The following is an 18,835-nucleotide window of genomic DNA, read 5'->3' on the forward strand; positions in this document are numbered from 1 at the left end:
GGTTTTTAACAAATAATGACAGCAAAAAACCACTGGCATATAGAAAGGAGTTAAATAAGTTGTTCCAGTATTGAACAAAAGCTGCTTATATGATCAATTACAACTGACAATGCTAGAGAGACTTTTTGAAATATGATATATTGTCAAACTCACAAGGGTCTTTGTAGGCTAATGTACACACAATGGTGAGGACTGGGTCAAGACATTTGAGGACAACAGAGTAGAGCACCATTTTGCCCAGACACGGCTCCACAGGAAGGTCAGCCAGGTGATGTCCTAACTCTGTCAAATCCTCACAGGTATCAAGGGCATCTATTTGCTGATACAAATACAAATACAGATACAGATTTGTCCTATTTATACAACAGAAAAAGATATAGAGGTTACACAAAGAGCGATTGTTGGATATGGAATTTATTACAAACATGTGAGTTATTTTCTAAAAGTTACAAAAGGCACAAGCTTTAGCTTTAACTTACAAGTGTGGAATAAATTCCATATCCGACAACCACCAGTCGTGTGACCTAGCTGTTTCTACCACAATTATATCCGCTTTTAGCCAATAGAAATCTGACAAAGATAAGGTAACGTGTGTTTGCTGAGATATGCAAATAAGATGTAATAATATTTTCATCAGCAAAAAGGCACTAATTAGTATTCAAAAGTCATATTTTTATATAGAATTCATTCATATAAAATTGTTCTAATTGGAAACACTTTAGGATGAAATATTTCTCATTTGACGTATCATTAGATTAAATTTTTCAACAATATAACACTCATTATAAAATCATGCACACGGCAGTCTGCTGTTTTCTTCCACCAAATAATCTTCAAGCCATGATTGTAATCAAGTTCAAGTCCATTACAGAATTGTTTACCAATTATCTACAAAAATCTACAGCAAGATCCTTTTCCGCCAAAATGAGTAACAGATATTTACACCACATATAAACACGTAACTTTTCGACACAGCGACCACTTCACATACTGTAAGCTTTCGAACAGCAGTCTTGACGTCAATGCAAGCCACGATCACAAAATAGCATGACGTCACACGATTATTGATGACATTGATGAATGATGATGTGACACTGAGAAATAAGTAGTTCGGTCAAAGTTCACCATGTCAGCCAGTTAGAATGAGTACAGAGTTTATACCACATTTGGTATAAAAAATTGTTAATCAACATCTGCATTGTTTATTTGATACCCTGAGAGTTAAATAACACCGCCTATTGTGGTAGAAACGATTTTTTACATTGTGTAAATATTCACTTTGCAATTTTTGTCTTGTTGCACTGGCATATGTCAAGACCCTTTCGTTCTTGCGCTATTAGCGTACCTAAGCGTATTTAAAAAAATGAGGGAGTGGAGGTACACCTTGATACACTGTGATACTGTGATTATAATAAGTTATAATACGCTAAATCAGGTGTAATGATGTGTGTACTACTAGGTTCTGATACGCTGTCCTACGCTTTTATACACTAATTATTTTAGGAGTTTGTTTAGTGGTAGTACACTGAGGTACCCTTTGACACACAATGCCACGCTACATTGTACATTGTTCTAGGTTGTCCTACAATGTGATACGCTAGTGCACATTCTGATATCTTATTTTTGAGATGGATAGGTCTGCATGGATTCACTTGCAATACCCTCGAAATTTGTTTTTGGCAGCATGAGAAGCCAACTTTCAAGACTGTTACATTTAGTTGATTTTTTTTTTTTTTTGCTAGTACTGGTAACAGAAAGAAATAAAATCGTTTTGAATAGTGAAATACTAGCTTTGATTTTGATTTTCAATGTAGTTTGTTTTAAATCTAGATAAATTCATTAAAAGGCTATAGGGGAAAATGATAAAATCGTAAGATTAATTGGAAAATTAACTTTTGCTAACTTACTTATCTAACACAACAGTATTTTGTCTTCAGAGAAAAAAAATATTTGACTCCTGGTGAGTTGAGTTTGTTTGAAACACAATTGTATAAACAAAATTAAAAAAAAGATAATAAGATAAAATAATAAATAATTGAAATAAAACAAGAGATCCCAGAGGGATCTTGGTGCCCACCAAAGAATGATCTATGTCTGACAATGGAAAGAGGGATCTTTTCCCTGCTTTTCAAACTTTTTCAAACACACGACATATAAAATTTGAGACAGATCGCTATAGTACTTTCTAAGAAATAGTGGTAACAAACTTCAACAATGAAATCTAAGATGGCGGCCGGTTGGCTATCTTGTTTACCGATCAGTCCCGAAAGGCATAAATGCATCAGTCCTAAAAGGTACTATGCACAACTAGGGTACAAGGGGAACCTACACATAAAATTTGAGAGAGATCCCTTCAGTACTTTCTGAGAAATAGGGGTAACAAAATTAAACAATCAAAAACCAATATGGCCGTCGGTCGGCCATCTTGTTTACCGATCGGTCACAAATAACAATATGCACAACTAGGATCCTTGGGGAACTTTCATATGAAATTTGAGAACGATACCTTCAGTACTTTTTGAGAAATAGCGGTAACAAACTTTAACTATCAAAATCCAAGATGGCCGCCTGTTGGCCATCTTGTTGACCAATCGGTCACAAAATGCAATATGCACAACTAGGGCCCTAGAAGAACCTATATATGAAATTTGAGAAAGATCCATGCAGTACTTTTTGAGTAATAGCGGTAACAAACTTTAACTATCAAAATCCAAGATGGCCACCTGTCGGCCATCTTGTTCACTGATCGGTCCCAAAATGCAATATTCACAACTAGAGTCCTAGGGGAACCTGTATATGAAATTTGAGAAAGATCCCTTCAACACTTTTTGAGAAATAGTGGTAACAAATTTAACTATCAAAATCCCAGATGGCCGCCTGTCGGCCATCTTGTTGCCCAATCGGTCCCAAAATGCAATATGCACAACTAGGGCCCTAGGAGAACCTATATATGAAATTTGAGAAAGATCCCTTCAGTACTTTATGAGAAATAGCAGTAACAAACTTTAACTATCAAAATCCAAGATGGTCGCCTGTCAGCCATCTTGTTGAACGATTTGTCCCAAAATGCAATATGCACAACTAGGGCCCTAGGAGAACCTATATATGAAATTTGAGAAAGATCCCTTCAGTACTTAATGAGTAATAGCGGTAACAAACTTTAACTATCAAAATCCAAGATGGCTGCCTGTTGGCCATCTTGTTGACCAATCGGTCCCAAAATGCAATATGCACAACTAGGGCCTAAGCTTAGGGGAACCTCTATATGAAATTTGAGAAAGATCCCTTCAGTACTTTTTGAAAAATAGCGGTAACAAACTTTAACTAACAAAATCCAAGATGGCCGCCTGTCGGCCATCTTGTTGACTGATCGGTCCCAAAATGCAATATGCACAACTAGAGTCCTAGGGGAACCTATATATGAAATTTGAGAAAGATCCCTTCAGTACTTTTTGAGAAATAGCGGTAACAAACTTTAACTATCAAAATCCAAAAGATGGCCGCCTGTCGGCCATCTTGTTGACCGATCAGTCCCAAAATGCAATATGCACAACTAGAGTCCTAGGGGAACCTATATATGAAATTTGAGAAAGATCCCTTCAGTACTTTTTGAGAAATAGCGGTAACAAACTTTAACTATCAAAATCCAAAAGATGGCCGCCTGTCGGCCATCTTGTTGACCGATCAGTCCCAAAATGCAATATGCACAACTAGAGTCCTAGGGGAACCTGCATATGAAATTTGAGAAAGATCCCTTCAGTACTTTGTAAGAAATAGTGGAAACAAGAATTGTTAACGGAAGGACGGACGGACGGACGGATGGATGGACCACGGACCACGGACCACGGACGAAAGGCGATTTGAATAGCCCACCATCTGATGATGGTGGGCTAAAAGCTGTCTTTTTTGAAGGGTATGATATGAGCTCGTTGGGAACTTAAAGTTGGTTCTTAAACCTACGAAGTACATTTTTATAATTTTAAGAACAAGAACCTTTATTTATATTATTTATAAGAACCATTTCGAAATTAATTTTGACGTAGAACAATATACTAGCTCTATGCCAAATAGCATCCATCAATTTACATTAATCTATAACATAGCGTGACCTAGCGTACATCAACGTACCGTAACCTATCTCAGCCTAGAAGCTAGTGTGGCATAGCATATCTTAGTGTATCACATCCTATATCTATGTGTGATTAGGGGTGTAGCATGTTGATAACTCAACGTGGATCATCGTATTATAATGTATCTTAGCGTATTTTAGCGTATTGTTGATGTGGGTTGAAACAGGCGGCAGTGCTATGTTATCAGTACGTTACAACACGCTTATCAATTCGTTCAGGCACGCAAAGGTACATTATTTTACATTACAGTATAAGACGCTACACTTATATAAAATCTGATTAGCGTACCACAATTTTGTGCATGTTCCAAAATTTAAAAGCATGCTACGTTAAATCCTGGGTTTAATTAGGAGTAGAGGTGCACTAGTCTATAAACTCAGATAAGTTAAAGACTGTTACACCGGTCCACCCCAACTGCGAATGATAAATATTATGAAGTTCCTTACCGTCAATCGATTGATTTGTAACACAGCGAGAAATTCTGTACCGTGTAGCGATAAACGCTAACACTCTACCGACACAACGTGGCTATTTTTAGACTCGAGTACTGTCGCCAAATCCACAGGTAAATCGCGGGGCGCTCTGGCTACATCAGCTATACCAAACACAATCGTAAATGTTACAAATACCGTAAAATCTTGTGTTACTTACACACCAGTGTACTTTGCACATGTATTTTTTCTTATGGCTTTAAATACTGAAAAAAATCTACTATCGGTATATTTTGCGCATTCAAATTTTGGGGAAAACGATGTCCGGGGAACCACAAATTCAGTGTTATAAAGGTGGTAATTTCATTGCAAAACATTCACAATAAATGCTTGACAACTTGCACAAAAAGTGTTGTATTTAGAAGAAATAACATAATATAATTGCACTGTGCTTGTTTTCTTTTATTGGCCACCGTAACTGAAACAGTGAAATATATCTTGCAGAACATGTCAAAAACATTGGCAGTCCGCCGTATTCGATCCGTACACATGTCAATGTCTGGAGATATTACACATGAATAGTTATCAGAACTATTTGAAAATATTATAATTTAGTTACTTTAATATTGCCACAATAAGTTTTAAGTGTGTTTGAGATCATTAACAAACTTTAAAGAGCATTCCGATAGCATTTACGTTGGCTTGCAATAATCACATCGTGAGTGAACTCACTATCTGTACGGCACCAGATCCAAGCTGATGGCTAATTATATATAACAGTACAGTTAAAATGCCACTAACCTTCTAGCTTGTCAGTTTTGCTGTAATAATATTACAAACCACTTATTGAAAATCCTAAATATAGGACAGTTTAGGACTCGTCTTATAAATCCCACGTGTGTTTTGACTTTTTGCACACGGCCTGCAGCCGGGACATGTTATGGCGGTTCCCTACGTAATGAGCATAGCTAGATCTATAAGGAGTTTCATATGCAGTTTTACTAGAAATATGAAGATTTGTTAAAATATCTAAAATAAAGAAATACTAGTCAAGTGAATTTTTATGCAATTTGAAGAATATTTGTTTTGTTTTTAAGTAGATACAGACGCATTGTTGATGATATATAGATCGGTTAAGCTAACTAGCCATTCAGTTTCGTTAAGCTGGATGAGAGGCCCGAGCGTAGCATCCAGTACCAGTTTACCTGTGGATTTGGCGACAGTACTGGAGTCTATAAAATAACTACACTCATTCAATACATCGATACAAGTCAGCGGTAGAGCGGTAGGGGTTTATATACACGCATCGTTCGCAGTTGGGGTGGACCGGGTGTAATGTACCCTTCTGTAGGCTATGCTACACTGAGGTACGTTAGTCTCTTAGAATGTTATGGTACTCTTTTAGTGCAAGTATGACCAGGCCTTCAAAGAATGTTTAACTAGATTATGAGGAAACAAAGTCACTTTTTCATGACTCTGAAACTTACATATTTTCTTTTCACAGGAAACCAATAATATTTGTATTATCATTATTATATTACTGAACAAAGTTCTATAAGGTTTAGAAATGACCTTACCTTTAGAAGATGTATCGCATTTCTGGTCAGAAGGAAGGTTGGAGGTTCTGGGCATTTCGACAAGAAATCAGCAATTGAACAGGTTTTGGGTGCTAGTAGCTTTGTATGAAGGCACAATTCCTGAAAAACAATATTCTTATTTTTTTATTTTTTCTTATTCTGCATTTTAAAATTAACTAGAACTGTCGCCAGCCTGCACAAATTTAGTAATAACTCCATTAATAGGGGACAATGCAAAACCCTACATAGTTTACTCAACTCCCAATGTCAGGGTTCTATGTACCAAATTTTATCAAAATCTGTCAAGTAGTTTATAGGGAGTTTGCCAGTCGAAGTTGTGTCTACTGACAGACAGATGGACAGACACACGGACGGAACGGACAGATGGACAACCTGATTCCAGTATATCCCCTCTTAACTTCGATGCCGAGGTTATAAAAATAGAAACGTCTCAAATTGAATATAGCACTTTTCTCGACAAATACCTACGACTTCCATATGTGAATCACGATATAGTTCAACACAAAATGTTTTGAAACAAGTGAACAAATGAAAACTTTGCAATGATATTTTCAATACATGCTATTTTATCAACACAATTATACTATATTGTATTTCAAAGACCACACAACTTTACAACCACGTTATAAATTGTTTGACCGTTATGTAGAGGCCTAAGTATACATTGTATATATTGTCTGTGACATGGCAGAAACATAAAATATTTGTACGCTTGACCAGATTGGAGTTCATAGCCTGATATAGCCCATCTGGTTTAACATAGATCAAGCAGGAAACTGAAAGTAGAATGGAAATATAATAAAATACGATACATTTATACTCATCTCAAGATAAGACAAGCTGCAGTTACTAAACACTTCTACTAACTGCATATATATATACTACAATATACTCTTACCAATTTCGGTGGTAATATACCACCAAAATTGTTGAGATGCATATTTCGCATATGTATAATTCTGAGGTTCACCTGGAGAGGATAGCGAAGAATCTCTGGAGCTGGGAAGTCCATGAGATTAGAGTAGCGTACTTTACTGAACAAGTGGTAACAGTGTCCAGGTCGAAGTCTCCCCGATCTGCAAATATCAATATGATTTATCTGAGAAAAAACACAAAAGTACACACTAATTTCAGGATAAAATGGACAAATGGACAAGGTATATGTTATGACATTACAGAACTAATGACCAGTGATTCAGAAAAACTAAGGATATTACAAAACCTACCTGCCCTTTCTCTGTAAGGCACTAGCCTTTGAAATATTACAAAACCTACCTGCCCTTTCTCTGTAAGGCACTAGGCTTTGATATATTATAAAACCTACCTGCCCTTTCTCTGTAAGACACTAGCCTTTGATATATTATAAAACCTACCTGCCCTTTCTCTGTAAGACACTAGCCTTTAATATATTATAAAACCTACCTGCCCTTTCTCTGTAAGACACTATAGCCTTTAATATATTATAAAACCTACCCTGCCCTTTCTCTGTAGGCACACTAGCCTTTGATATATATATTACAAAAATGTAATTGCTCTTTTCCATGAATAACTTACAATAACTGGAATTCAACATTTTGGAGACAACAGATGAAATTCAATGAATTAAATTGAATCAGTATTAGTGGATTGAATCCTATTGAATTTTCAGCCTTACCTCTTTCACTTTCCCAGAATCAATAACAAACACCACATCGTCAATGGTAATACTTGTCTCAGCTATATTGGTGGCCAGAATCTGTATTCATTATAAATTAGTCTAGACGTCATTTCAAATCTGCTAAGTTGATATTTTTTGTCTTCTTGAATGTCAGAAAATGTTAAATTGTTAACATTTATTTAAGATTAACTTTAAACTCTGGCTTTTACACATATCAGGAAAACTTATATAATAAACTAGAATAGAAAAAAAAAACATTTATCATCTTTTAACAATTATTTTTGTCTTCATTTATTTTTATTTTTGAGGCAAACCTTACAATTTTTCTCACTCCTGGTGGTGGTGTTTTAAACACTCGCCTCTGGTCATTTGACTGCATGGCAGAATGTAGAGTGAAAACCAAGTATCTGTCATAAAGAAAACAGTGAAAATATGACACTTCCTAGCACATTGAATGGATCTAATTAAACACATTGAATGGATTAAATTCAAATTCAGTCTACTTATAAATAATTAAATTATACAAGAGGCCCATGGGCCTTAACGGTCATCTGACTATTAGTACAATACAACATAATCGTTTAAAGATTTTAGCCTATTTGACCACTGTGACCTTGATTGAAGGTCAAGGTAATTCATTTGAACAAACTTGGTAGTCCTTCATCCCAGCATGCTACATGCCCAATATCAGTACCCTGGGCCTTCTGGTTCTTAAGAAGAATTCATTTAAAGATTTTAGCCTATTTGACCCCTGTGACCTTGAATGAAGATCAAGGTCATTCATTTTGGACAAACTTGGTAGCCCTTCATCCCAGAATGCCACAGGCCTAATATCAGGTCTCTAGGCCTCATAGTTATTCACAAGAATTTGTTTAAATGATTTTAGCCTATTTGACCCCTGTGACCTTGAATGAAGGTCAAGGTCATTTATTTTGAACTAACTTGGTAGCCCTTCATCCCAGCATCCTACAGGCTAAATATCAGTACCCTGGGCCTTCTGGTTCTTGAGAAGAAGTCGTTTAAAGATTTTAGCCTTTTTGACCCCCGTGACCTTGAATGAAGGTTAAGGTCATTCATTTGAACAAACTTGGTAGCCCTTCATCCAAGCATGTCACAGTCCCAATATCAGTACCCTGGGCCTTCTGGTTCTTGAGAAGAAGTCGTTTAAAGATTTTAGCCTATTTGACCCTCGTGACCTTGAATGAAGGTCAAGGTCATTTATTTGAACAAACTTGGTAGCCCTTCATCCCAGCATCCTACAGGGCAAATATCAGTACCCTGGGCCTTCTGGTTCTTGAGAAGAAGTTGTTTAAAGATTTTAGCCTTTTTGACCCTCGTGACCTTGAATGAAGGTCAAGGTCATTTATTTGAACTAACTTGGTAGCCCTTCATCCCAGCATGCCACAGGCCTAATATCAGGTCTCTAGGCCTCTTAGTTATTCACAAGCAGTTGTTTAAAGGATTTTAGCCTATTTGACCCCTGTGACCTTGAATGAAGGTCAAGGTCATTTATTCGAACAAACTTGGTAGCCCTTCATCCAAGCATGTCACAGTCCCAATATCAGTACCCTGGGCCTTCTGGTTCTTGAGAAGAAGTCGTTTAAAGATTTTAGCCTATTTGACCCTCGTGACCTTGAATGAAGGTCAAGGTCATTTATTTGAACAAACTTGGTAGCCCTTCATCCCAGCATGCTACATGCCCAATATCAGTACCCTGGGCCTTCTGGTTCTTAAGAAGAATTCATTTAAAGATTTTAGCCTATTTGACCCCTGTGACTTTGAATGAAGATCAAGGTCATTCATTTGGACAAACTTGGTAGCCTTCATCCCAGAATGCCACAGGCCTAATATCAGGTCTCTAGGCCTCATAGTTATTCACAAGAATTTGTTTAAATGATTTTAGCCTATTTGACCCCTGTGACCTTGAATGAAGGTCAAGGTCATTTATTTGAACTAACTTGGTAGCCCTTCATCCCAGCATCCTACAGGCCAAATATCAGTACCCTGGGCCTTCTGGTTCTTGAGAAGAAGTCGTTTAAAGATTTTAGCCTTTTTGACCCCCGTGACCTTGAACAAAGGTTAAGGTCATTCATTTTAACAAACTTGGTAGCCCTTCATCCAAGCATGTCACAGTCCCAATATCAGTACCCTGGGCCTTCTGGTTCTTGAGAAGAAGTCGTTTAAAGATTTTAGCCTATTTGACCCTCATGACCTTGAATGAAGGTCAAGGTCATTATTTGAACAAACTTGGTAGCCCTTCATCCCAGCATCCTACAGGGCAAATATCAGTACCCTGGGCCTTCTGGTTCTTGAGAAGAAGTTGTTTAAAGATTTTAGCCTTTTTGACCCTCGTGACCTTGAATGAAGGTCAAGGTCATTTATTTGAACTAACTTAGTAGCCCTTCATCCCAGCATGCCACAGGCCTAATATCAGGTCTCTAGGCCTCTTAGTTATTCACAAGCAGTTGTTTAAATGATTTTAGCCTATTTGACCCCTGTGACCTTGAATGAAGGTCAAGGTCATTTATTCGAACAAACTTGGTAGCCCTTCATCCAAGCATGTCACAGTCCCAATATCAGTACCCTGGGCCTTCTGGTTCTTGAGAAGAAGTCGTTTAAAGATTTTAGCCTATTTGACCCTCGTGACCGTGAATGAAGGTCAAGGTCATTTATTTGAACAAACTTGGTAGCCCTTCATCCCAGCATCCTACAGGGCAAATATCAGTACCCTGGGCCTTCTGGTTCTTGAGAAGAAGTTGTTTAAAGATTTTAGCCTTTTTGACCCCTCGTGACCTTGAATGAAGGTCAAGGTCATTTATTTGAACAAACTTGGTAGCCCTTCATCCCAGTATCCTACAGGGCAAATATCAGTACCCTGGGCCTTCTGGTTCTTGAGAAGAAGTTGTTTAAAGATTTTAGCCTATTTGACCCTCGTGACCTTGAATGAAGGTCAAGGTCATTTATTTGAACAAACTTGGTAGCCCTTCATCCCAGCATGCCACAGGCCTAATATCAGGTCTCTAGGCCTCTTAGTTATTCACAAGAAGTTATTTAAAGGATTTTAGCCTATTTGACCAGTGTGACCTTGAATGAAGGTCAAGGTCATTTATTTGAACAAACTTGGTAGCCCTTCATCCCAGCATCCTACATTGCAAATATCAGTACCCTGGGCCTTCTGGTTCTTGAGAAGAAGTTGTTTAAAGATTTTAGCCTTTTTGACCCCTGTGACCTTGATTGAAGGTCAAGGTCATTCATTTGAACAAACTTGGTAGCCCTTCATCCAAGCATGTCACAGGCCCAATATCAGTACCCTGGGCCTTCTGGTTCTTGAGAAGAAGTTGTTTAAAGATTTTAGCCTATTTGACCCTCGAGACCTTGAATGAAGGTCAAGGTCATTTATTTGAACAAACTTAGTAGCCCTTCATCCCAGCATGCCACAGGCCTAATATCAGGTCTCTAGGCCTCTTAGTTATTCACAAGAAGTTATTTAAAGGATTTTAGCCTATTTGACCCCTGTGACCTTGAATGAAGGTCAAGGTCATTTTTTTGAACAAACTTGGTAGCCCTTCATCCCAGCATCCTACAGGGCAAATATCAGTACCCTGGGCCTTCTGGTTCTTGAGAAGAAGTTGTTTAAAGATTTTTAGCCTATTTGACCCTCGTGACCTTGAATGAAGGTCAAGGTCATTTATTTGAACAAACTTGGTAGCCCTTCATCCCAGCATGCCACAGGCCTAATATCAGGTCTCTAGGCCTCTTAGTTATTCACAAGAAGTTGTTTAAAGGATTTTAGCCTATTTGACCCTCGTGACCTTGAATGAAGGTCAAGGTCATTTATTCGAACAAACTTGGTAGCCCTTCATCCCAGCATCCTACAGGGCAAATATCAGTACCCTGGGCCTTCTGGTTCTTGAGAAGAAGTTGTTTAAAATTTTTAGCCTTTTTGACCCCTGTGACCTTGAATGAAGGTCAAGGTCATTCATTTGAACAAACTTGGTAGCCCTCCATCCCAGTTTTAAACATAGCCTCTGGTCATTTGACTGCATGGCAGAATGTAGAGTGAATAAACCAAGTATCTGTCATAAAGAAAACAGTGAAAATATGACACTTCACTAATTAAACACATTGAATGGATAAACAAATTCAGTCTACTTTTAAATAATTAAATTATAAAATAGACATTATTTTAACATTATGATTGAAAATCACCATCATAAAAAAACAAAATTAAAACATTATTGACATGTAAAGTTTGTCAAAAATTGTAACCAGTAAATATATATGCCTATTTCTGACTATTGATGATCAACCTCGGATGACTTGATTATCCCATATTCCTCGAACTATTGACCTCGCAGTTCGAGTTAAAGGAACTTAAAGGGATTTGTGCAGCCAAAATTTCTTTTTTTGTAATACGTCAGGATATTGCTTTGGATGAATGAAAAATTAAGTCCCACCCAATGAATCGCCTATCTTTTAGCCCTATCGGTTGGTTTTGGTCGTGATTTACGGGTAGTGTCGACTACGGTTCAGAGATAATGAGCTAGGTGGTCACGTGGTCTTGTGATGTCAGAGTAGTCCGCAGCTACACAAGGTAAGCCTAGTACTATACATGTATACAGCATATATACGTATACGTTAGATCTACAATTTGAGTTTTTCGAGTAAATGGTTATTCTAGCTTTATGATGTAGATATTTACAGTTTCAAAACATTCCATTTACACCACTTAAAAAATTCAGACAAGCATATATCTAACTTTAGATTAGATAATCAGTCCAGTTTGATAGCGATATCAAAATGATGCTCGGATCAGTCTGGACTGAGACAAAATTTAGCATGAATGTATTTAGAATCTGTGTGTTTTATTTCAAACTTCTTCTATAACGATGCAAACACGGCACAGTTTTTGAGTAAAAATAAAATGTGGACGGTTATCAGTTATGTGATATTGGAGTAACAGTACTGAACTTATACCGAAAATAATATGTATATCTATATTGTTGCCTTTGAAACTTTATCCATAACGCTTACTAAAAAGCAGAAATATATCAATGGTATTTCTGATATATGTTCATAAATCACAGTTTAAGTGTAGATTTAAATTCATTATTTCAAAATTAAACTAAATCCTTAAAATAGTATATCATTGTCGACCGTTTTGTATATCATACCGAGATTTAATAGTATGATATACAGTAAAACCCCGTTATATTGCCACCCGTTTTACCGCCAAACTCGCTTATCGCCATGAATTTATTCAGAACGGATTTCCCTCCATACAAATACACCCGTTATATCGCCAAACCCGTCTACCGCCATCCGCCATCACATTTGCGGAACAAATGATTAAAATAACACTATTAATGACCTCGTTAATATCGCCAAATTCTGTTGATAGGGACAAATGTTTTCGTATGGTGCTCAACTGCCGACTGACAGGTAATCAGCTACACACACTATGGCCGCGTGTATGACCGTGTGTATACAGTGAAATCAATTAACAATATGGGTACACCTTTGTTATTGTTTTACAGGTAGGTATATATCGCAAGTTGTGGTGAATAAAACTCACTTCTGTACATGTGTTTTACGTACTATCGTAACGTTAGTTATTTATTGACAAAAAGGAACCCACAAGTCTATTTCTCTATATCACCGTTCGTTTATAGACCATAAAATGCAACTAGCAATTTCAAGAGTGATAGAAATATAACGTACGTGCAGAAGAATCCGCCGTTTATTAGTAAGATCAAATCGTCGTCTGAGTGCCGTTTATGCAGACATGTGCGCGGAAGTGAGGTCACGACCGCACTGCGCTTGTTCCGAACTTGTATTCTTTGTTTCCGGGCGGGATTTCCCGTAATAAAAATATCATGTAACCGAGAAAATCCCGACAAGCAGGCAACTACGGCACGATACGTGGTAGCACAAACGTGTTCGGTTTTCGTATTTTACACACATAAAGCTGACATATTTATTGAAAGACTACTATCGAAATTACTTTAAATTTGGAACTGTTCATATTACAAAATACGAAGTGGCCGTTCACTACACAAACTGACTAGAAAGTCTGTTTCAGTACGGCACAGGGGACTACCTATATTTAGGCCTAATCAAGATTTCAACGACAAATCCGATATACCGCCAAACTCGATATATCGCCAAAATCTAGGAAAACAGAAGGTGGCGATATAGAGGGGTTTTACTGTATGAACATTTATCATATAATCAAAAAAGTAACCACATAAAGTGTTCAAATGAAAATTGAAATTACTTGTATACAGGCATTATAAATAGATATAATATCTTGTACCTTTTTAAAAATATACTAAGTGATATTTGAATAAGCATATTTAGTGTGATAATGTTGTAACCTTTCTTGTATGACTATACATGTACATTTAGATTCGAAACGGTGAAAATACATGCTTAGAATTTTTACTAATACCTTAGAAATTACGGAAGATTGCTATATGCCACGATTCCGTAATTACAGTTCTAGACTGGAATGATTTTTAAGGTTAAACCTTTAGTAGAAATAGTTCTTAGAACCATTTTTGTTTCTGAATAAGTCACCTTCTATTTTTGTTTTACCTGTGTACGACATATATATATGTGTATGTAATATATACTCCTAGGTATGATCAGGTATATTTTACTTCCATTTGCTTTTACATCTTCATTTTAAAAATGGAGGTGACAATAAAAAACCTGGAGCATAGATGTACGGGGTTTCCATTATTCAAATCACAATCCAATTAACGGATGTCCTAACCTGATTGACAGTAAGACAATAGCAAATACCCAATATAGTCCACCGAATAGCAAATTGCCTGCAGCCAGATAATTACAGGTGAGTTCGATGAATGGCGTTGTATACAGGTAAACAACATCCTGGTCAAGGTATTACATAACCATCAAACCAAAGGCATGGCTAATTATATATCTATAATATCAGTGATTCTACTCGTATATCGATTAAAAATTGAAAGCGACCGCACAGTCTGAAAAAATAGTTTGTTTTGCTTAATATCTCGATTATTTGATCTTTTATCATATCAAAAGTAAATTCTTTCTACCACATGTTGAAACGTTTTACGGTATTGAAATAACTGATCTCGATTTATTCTGTTAGCAACACACAATACAATGTTTGTAATGATCAATCATCGATGTGTACATATGTCAAGCATCATATCCTTGATGCTTTAATCAAGGATTTCTTAAATTGTTACGTAAAATTTCATTTTACTGTCACAAACTTTTCAATTCACAATGTATCAAAGATACAGACTACAGGAAAATATTATCTAAATAAAGCGTATTCGTTGCTGAACTCCTCGACAAAAAAATCTGAAACTTTTATTTCTGTGTGGATTTTCTTTCATAATTACACGAAGATACTTGCTATTAGAGCATAAATTAGAGTATTTGAAACATCGAATTTCACTTATTTAGTTATAAAAATTCGAGCCAAAGTTATTGTACGATTAACTTCACTCAAAAGTAATCATTAAACAATCTTTGATCGGCTTTTCCTGTGACCGTCGATGTAAGTGATAGCACATCAGTTGTAGTACAGCTATAAGCCACGGACTATTGTGACGTCACACGTTTTAGAGCTAGAAAATATGCATAATTGGGTGGTCAGAAAATTTGACCTCGATATCGGCGGTTTACAGGTTATTCCGGTCGCGTGCGGCACGGATAGGTTTCTACATGGTCTATTAAAGCCATTTCCAGCATAAACTGAAATTATCATTTTTGACTGCACAAATCCTTTAACTGTAATTACAATTTTGAGAAGGGCCAAATACAAGTTAACTTGTAACAAATCATTACCCAAAATGGATAATTTGAGATGTCAGTTGATGCTTTTAGTCTTGTACAGTAGTAAAGATATGTAATAGCTATTTGACTTACTTGTATTTGTGGAAGAATGTGTCATCTGCAATCAAATCTCGGAGACCAACAATATCATCATATCCAGGGAGGAACACCAAAATAGCACCTGTAGATTAAAAACCTTGACATTTATGGCCATGAGTGGAGCGACACATTTAGAATTGTCTTCCTGGAATGATTTTTTTAGGGCTTCGCCCGCAAGAAAATATCTCATTCCAGGGAGACAATTCTATTCCAACACACAGGGACATAACTATTATATCAAACAAAGCTAAAAGAACAAAAAGTATATTCAACAACAATGAGTATAAAACTATCAAACTCATGTAAGCAGTTGCCAAACCTGCAGTAGATGAGACCACACCCTGACTCCATGATATAAGTCATTCATGACTGTATAGAATATTTTGTTGTTTTAATATATCATTTTTGTCGTAAAGAATTTTAGAAATATAGTAGTCATTTTCAGTATTTCTTTCAGGTGTTAATTCCCCACTTTCAAATTCCTGTGAAATATATAACTTATTCATGTGATCAAGTTTAATCCAATTAGGTCATTCTAAATGAAAGTGAGGTATAATAATACATGTTCACATGTATACAAATACAAGCAAAATTATTACAGCACTAACTAAGTGACTACCTGGGGATTGTATTATCCTAATTTGCTGGTAATTATATTGTTTCAGCTCCATCAGTGACAATCACACACATTAATATCATCCTACCATCACTGTAGTTGATCATGATCTGGTAGATGAGATTGAGGATGAGCTGGATATCCACCTTATCATCATCAAAAGAGTTTTGGTACAGTGACAACAAGTTCTTCTCAGCATCTGTCAACAACTGGTTATCAACTGTCTCTACCAGCGAGTCCCCACAAGGCCCTACATCATTCGACAACCTGCATACACACAATTAAATCAGGTCAATCTGATGCAATATCAGGTTTGGAGTTTGTTTTAAGTCCTAGGCTTGCAATATTATCTATTTTAATGGTAATGTAGATGTTGCCAGAACAAACCATACAAAATACTGATAGAAGAGTACAATATGACTTACATTATAGCTTCTAACATTTCTAAAATTTCTGTTCTCTGGAAGCGCTTGGCCCAGTCGATAGCAGTCCAGCCATTAGGCATGTGAAGGTTAACATTAGCTCCCAGATTTAGTAGCTGTTCTACTTCATCACCCATGCCTCGGGCAGTAGTCACCATTAGAGGTGTAACGCCGGTCTCCGAATGCTGATAGTCCACTAAAAATGCAAGCAGGTTGCAGTCAAGTTTATTCATTTTAATTTTTTGTGTCGGTTTGATCTTTTACCCAAAATGAAACAAAGATCATCTTTGAGGGTAGAATTTGGTATAAAACTACAGTAGTCTTAAAAACAATTAATATCATACTGTAAGCTAGGTTAAGTTTAAATTGCCACTATCAAAAAAAGTTTATATCAAGTGAGAGGAAACAGAAAAAGTGGATAGTCAAATGGCCTTTAAACTAGGAATAAATTCTTGACACTTTCAAACATTTTCATTAAAAAAGAAATAAATCAACTCTATATATATTACACTTACCACTGACATTCTCACTCATAATGAGATGAATCATCTGGGTAAATTTCTCTTCACTTCCAGTCAAGAAAATTTCAGTAAGATGCTGATCCATTTCTTTTACAATCCAGTCTTGAAGCTCTTCTTTATCCTGATTGCCATCCTGTAAGGTAATGTTTTATTCCACCAAATCAATACACTGTATACAAACAGCATTTCCTTCTTCATACCTCTCTTTCTCTTTATTACTTAAATTTGCATTACTAAGAAATAACTTGTTTCATTTATACTTGATATCAATATGTGATTAAGTATTAATTAGCTAGGTTGGAGTAATACAGGGTAGGTGTAGAATATTTCATAAATTGATATTTTCAATAGTCGACGAGTCATAACTCCTCAAATATATATCTATATATAAATAATCTTGTTTAAATTAAATTTTAGAATTTTAGAAAAAATATCTAAGTTTTCACACTTACAAATGAAATACAGAAATAGTGGAAATCAAAGTTGGCAGAGGCGGCCATAATAGGATTCAACCATGAGAGCAAGTTAAAAACAATAAATAGCATTTAGCATAGTACCACAATTGCATATAGATATAAATGTAACACACAGTATACTCTTAAAAGTATTACTGACAGCTGGGATAAAAAACAAGAGGCCCATGGGCCTTAACAGTCATCTTACTATTAGTACAATACAACATAATCGTTTAAAGATTTTAGCCTATTTGACCACTGTGACCTTGATTGAAGGTCAAGGTAATTCATTTGAACAAACTTGGTAGTCCTTCATCCCAGCATGCTACATGCCCAATATCAGTACCCTGGGCCTTCTGGTTCTTAAGAATTCATTTAAAGATTTTAGCCTATTTGACCCCTGTGACCTTGAATGAAGATCAAGGTCATTCGTTTGGACAAACTTGGTAGCCCTTCATCCCAGCATGCCACAGGCCTAATATCAGGTCTCTAGGCCTCATAGTTATTCACAAAAAATTGTTTAAATGATTTTAGCCTATTTGACCCCTGTGACCTTGAATGAAGGTCAAGGTCATTTATTTGAACTAACTTGGTAGCCCTTCATCCCAGCATCCTACAGGCCAAATATCAGTACCCTGGGCCTTCTGGTTCTTGAGAAGAAGTCGTTTAAAGATTTTAGCCTTTTTGACCCCCGTGACCTTGAATGAAGGTTAAGGTCATTCATTTGAACAAACTTGGTAGCCCTTCATCCAGCATGTCACAGTCCCAATATCAGTACCCTGGGCCTTCTGGTTCTAGAAGTCGTTTAAAGATTTTAGCCTATTTCGTGACCTAATGAAGGTCAAGGTCATTTATTGAACAACTTGGTAGCCCTTTCCAGCATCCTAAGGATTTTACCTGGGCTGGTTCTAGTTGTTTAAAGACCCCTGACCCTCGTGACCTTGAATGAAGGTCAAGGTCATTTATTTCTTGGTAGCCCTTCATCCAGCATGCACACTAATATCAGGTCTCTAGCCTCTAGTTATTCACAAGCAGTTGTTTAAAGGATTTTAGCCATGACCTTGAATGAAGGT

The 18,835-nt window shown here is 36.6% G+C and overlaps 1 protein-coding gene across 1 annotated transcript in view; it reads right to left on the reverse strand.

Moving 5' to 3' along the window:
- Window positions 1-18,835, reverse strand: part of LOC138334017 (3'-5' RNA helicase YTHDC2-like) — a 62,152-nt gene that overhangs the window by 19,767 nt on the left and 23,550 nt on the right. Inside the window, 10 exon segments of the mRNA XM_069282737.1 lie at window positions 154-319; window positions 6,139-6,258; window positions 7,130-7,235; window positions 7,386-7,492; window positions 7,814-7,894; window positions 8,136-8,223; window positions 15,743-15,830; window positions 16,453-16,631; window positions 16,790-16,982; window positions 17,302-17,440. Coding sequence (XP_069138838.1) covers window positions 154-319; window positions 6,139-6,258; window positions 7,130-7,235; window positions 7,386-7,492; window positions 7,814-7,894; window positions 8,136-8,223; window positions 15,743-15,830; window positions 16,453-16,631; window positions 16,790-16,982; window positions 17,302-17,440 — 1,267 coding nt within the window.

Source organism: Argopecten irradians, chromosome 10 (assembly GCF_041381155.1).
Source record: "Argopecten irradians isolate NY chromosome 10, Ai_NY, whole genome shotgun sequence".
NCBI classification, from domain to species: domain Eukaryota; kingdom Metazoa; phylum Mollusca; class Bivalvia; order Pectinida; family Pectinidae; genus Argopecten; species Argopecten irradians.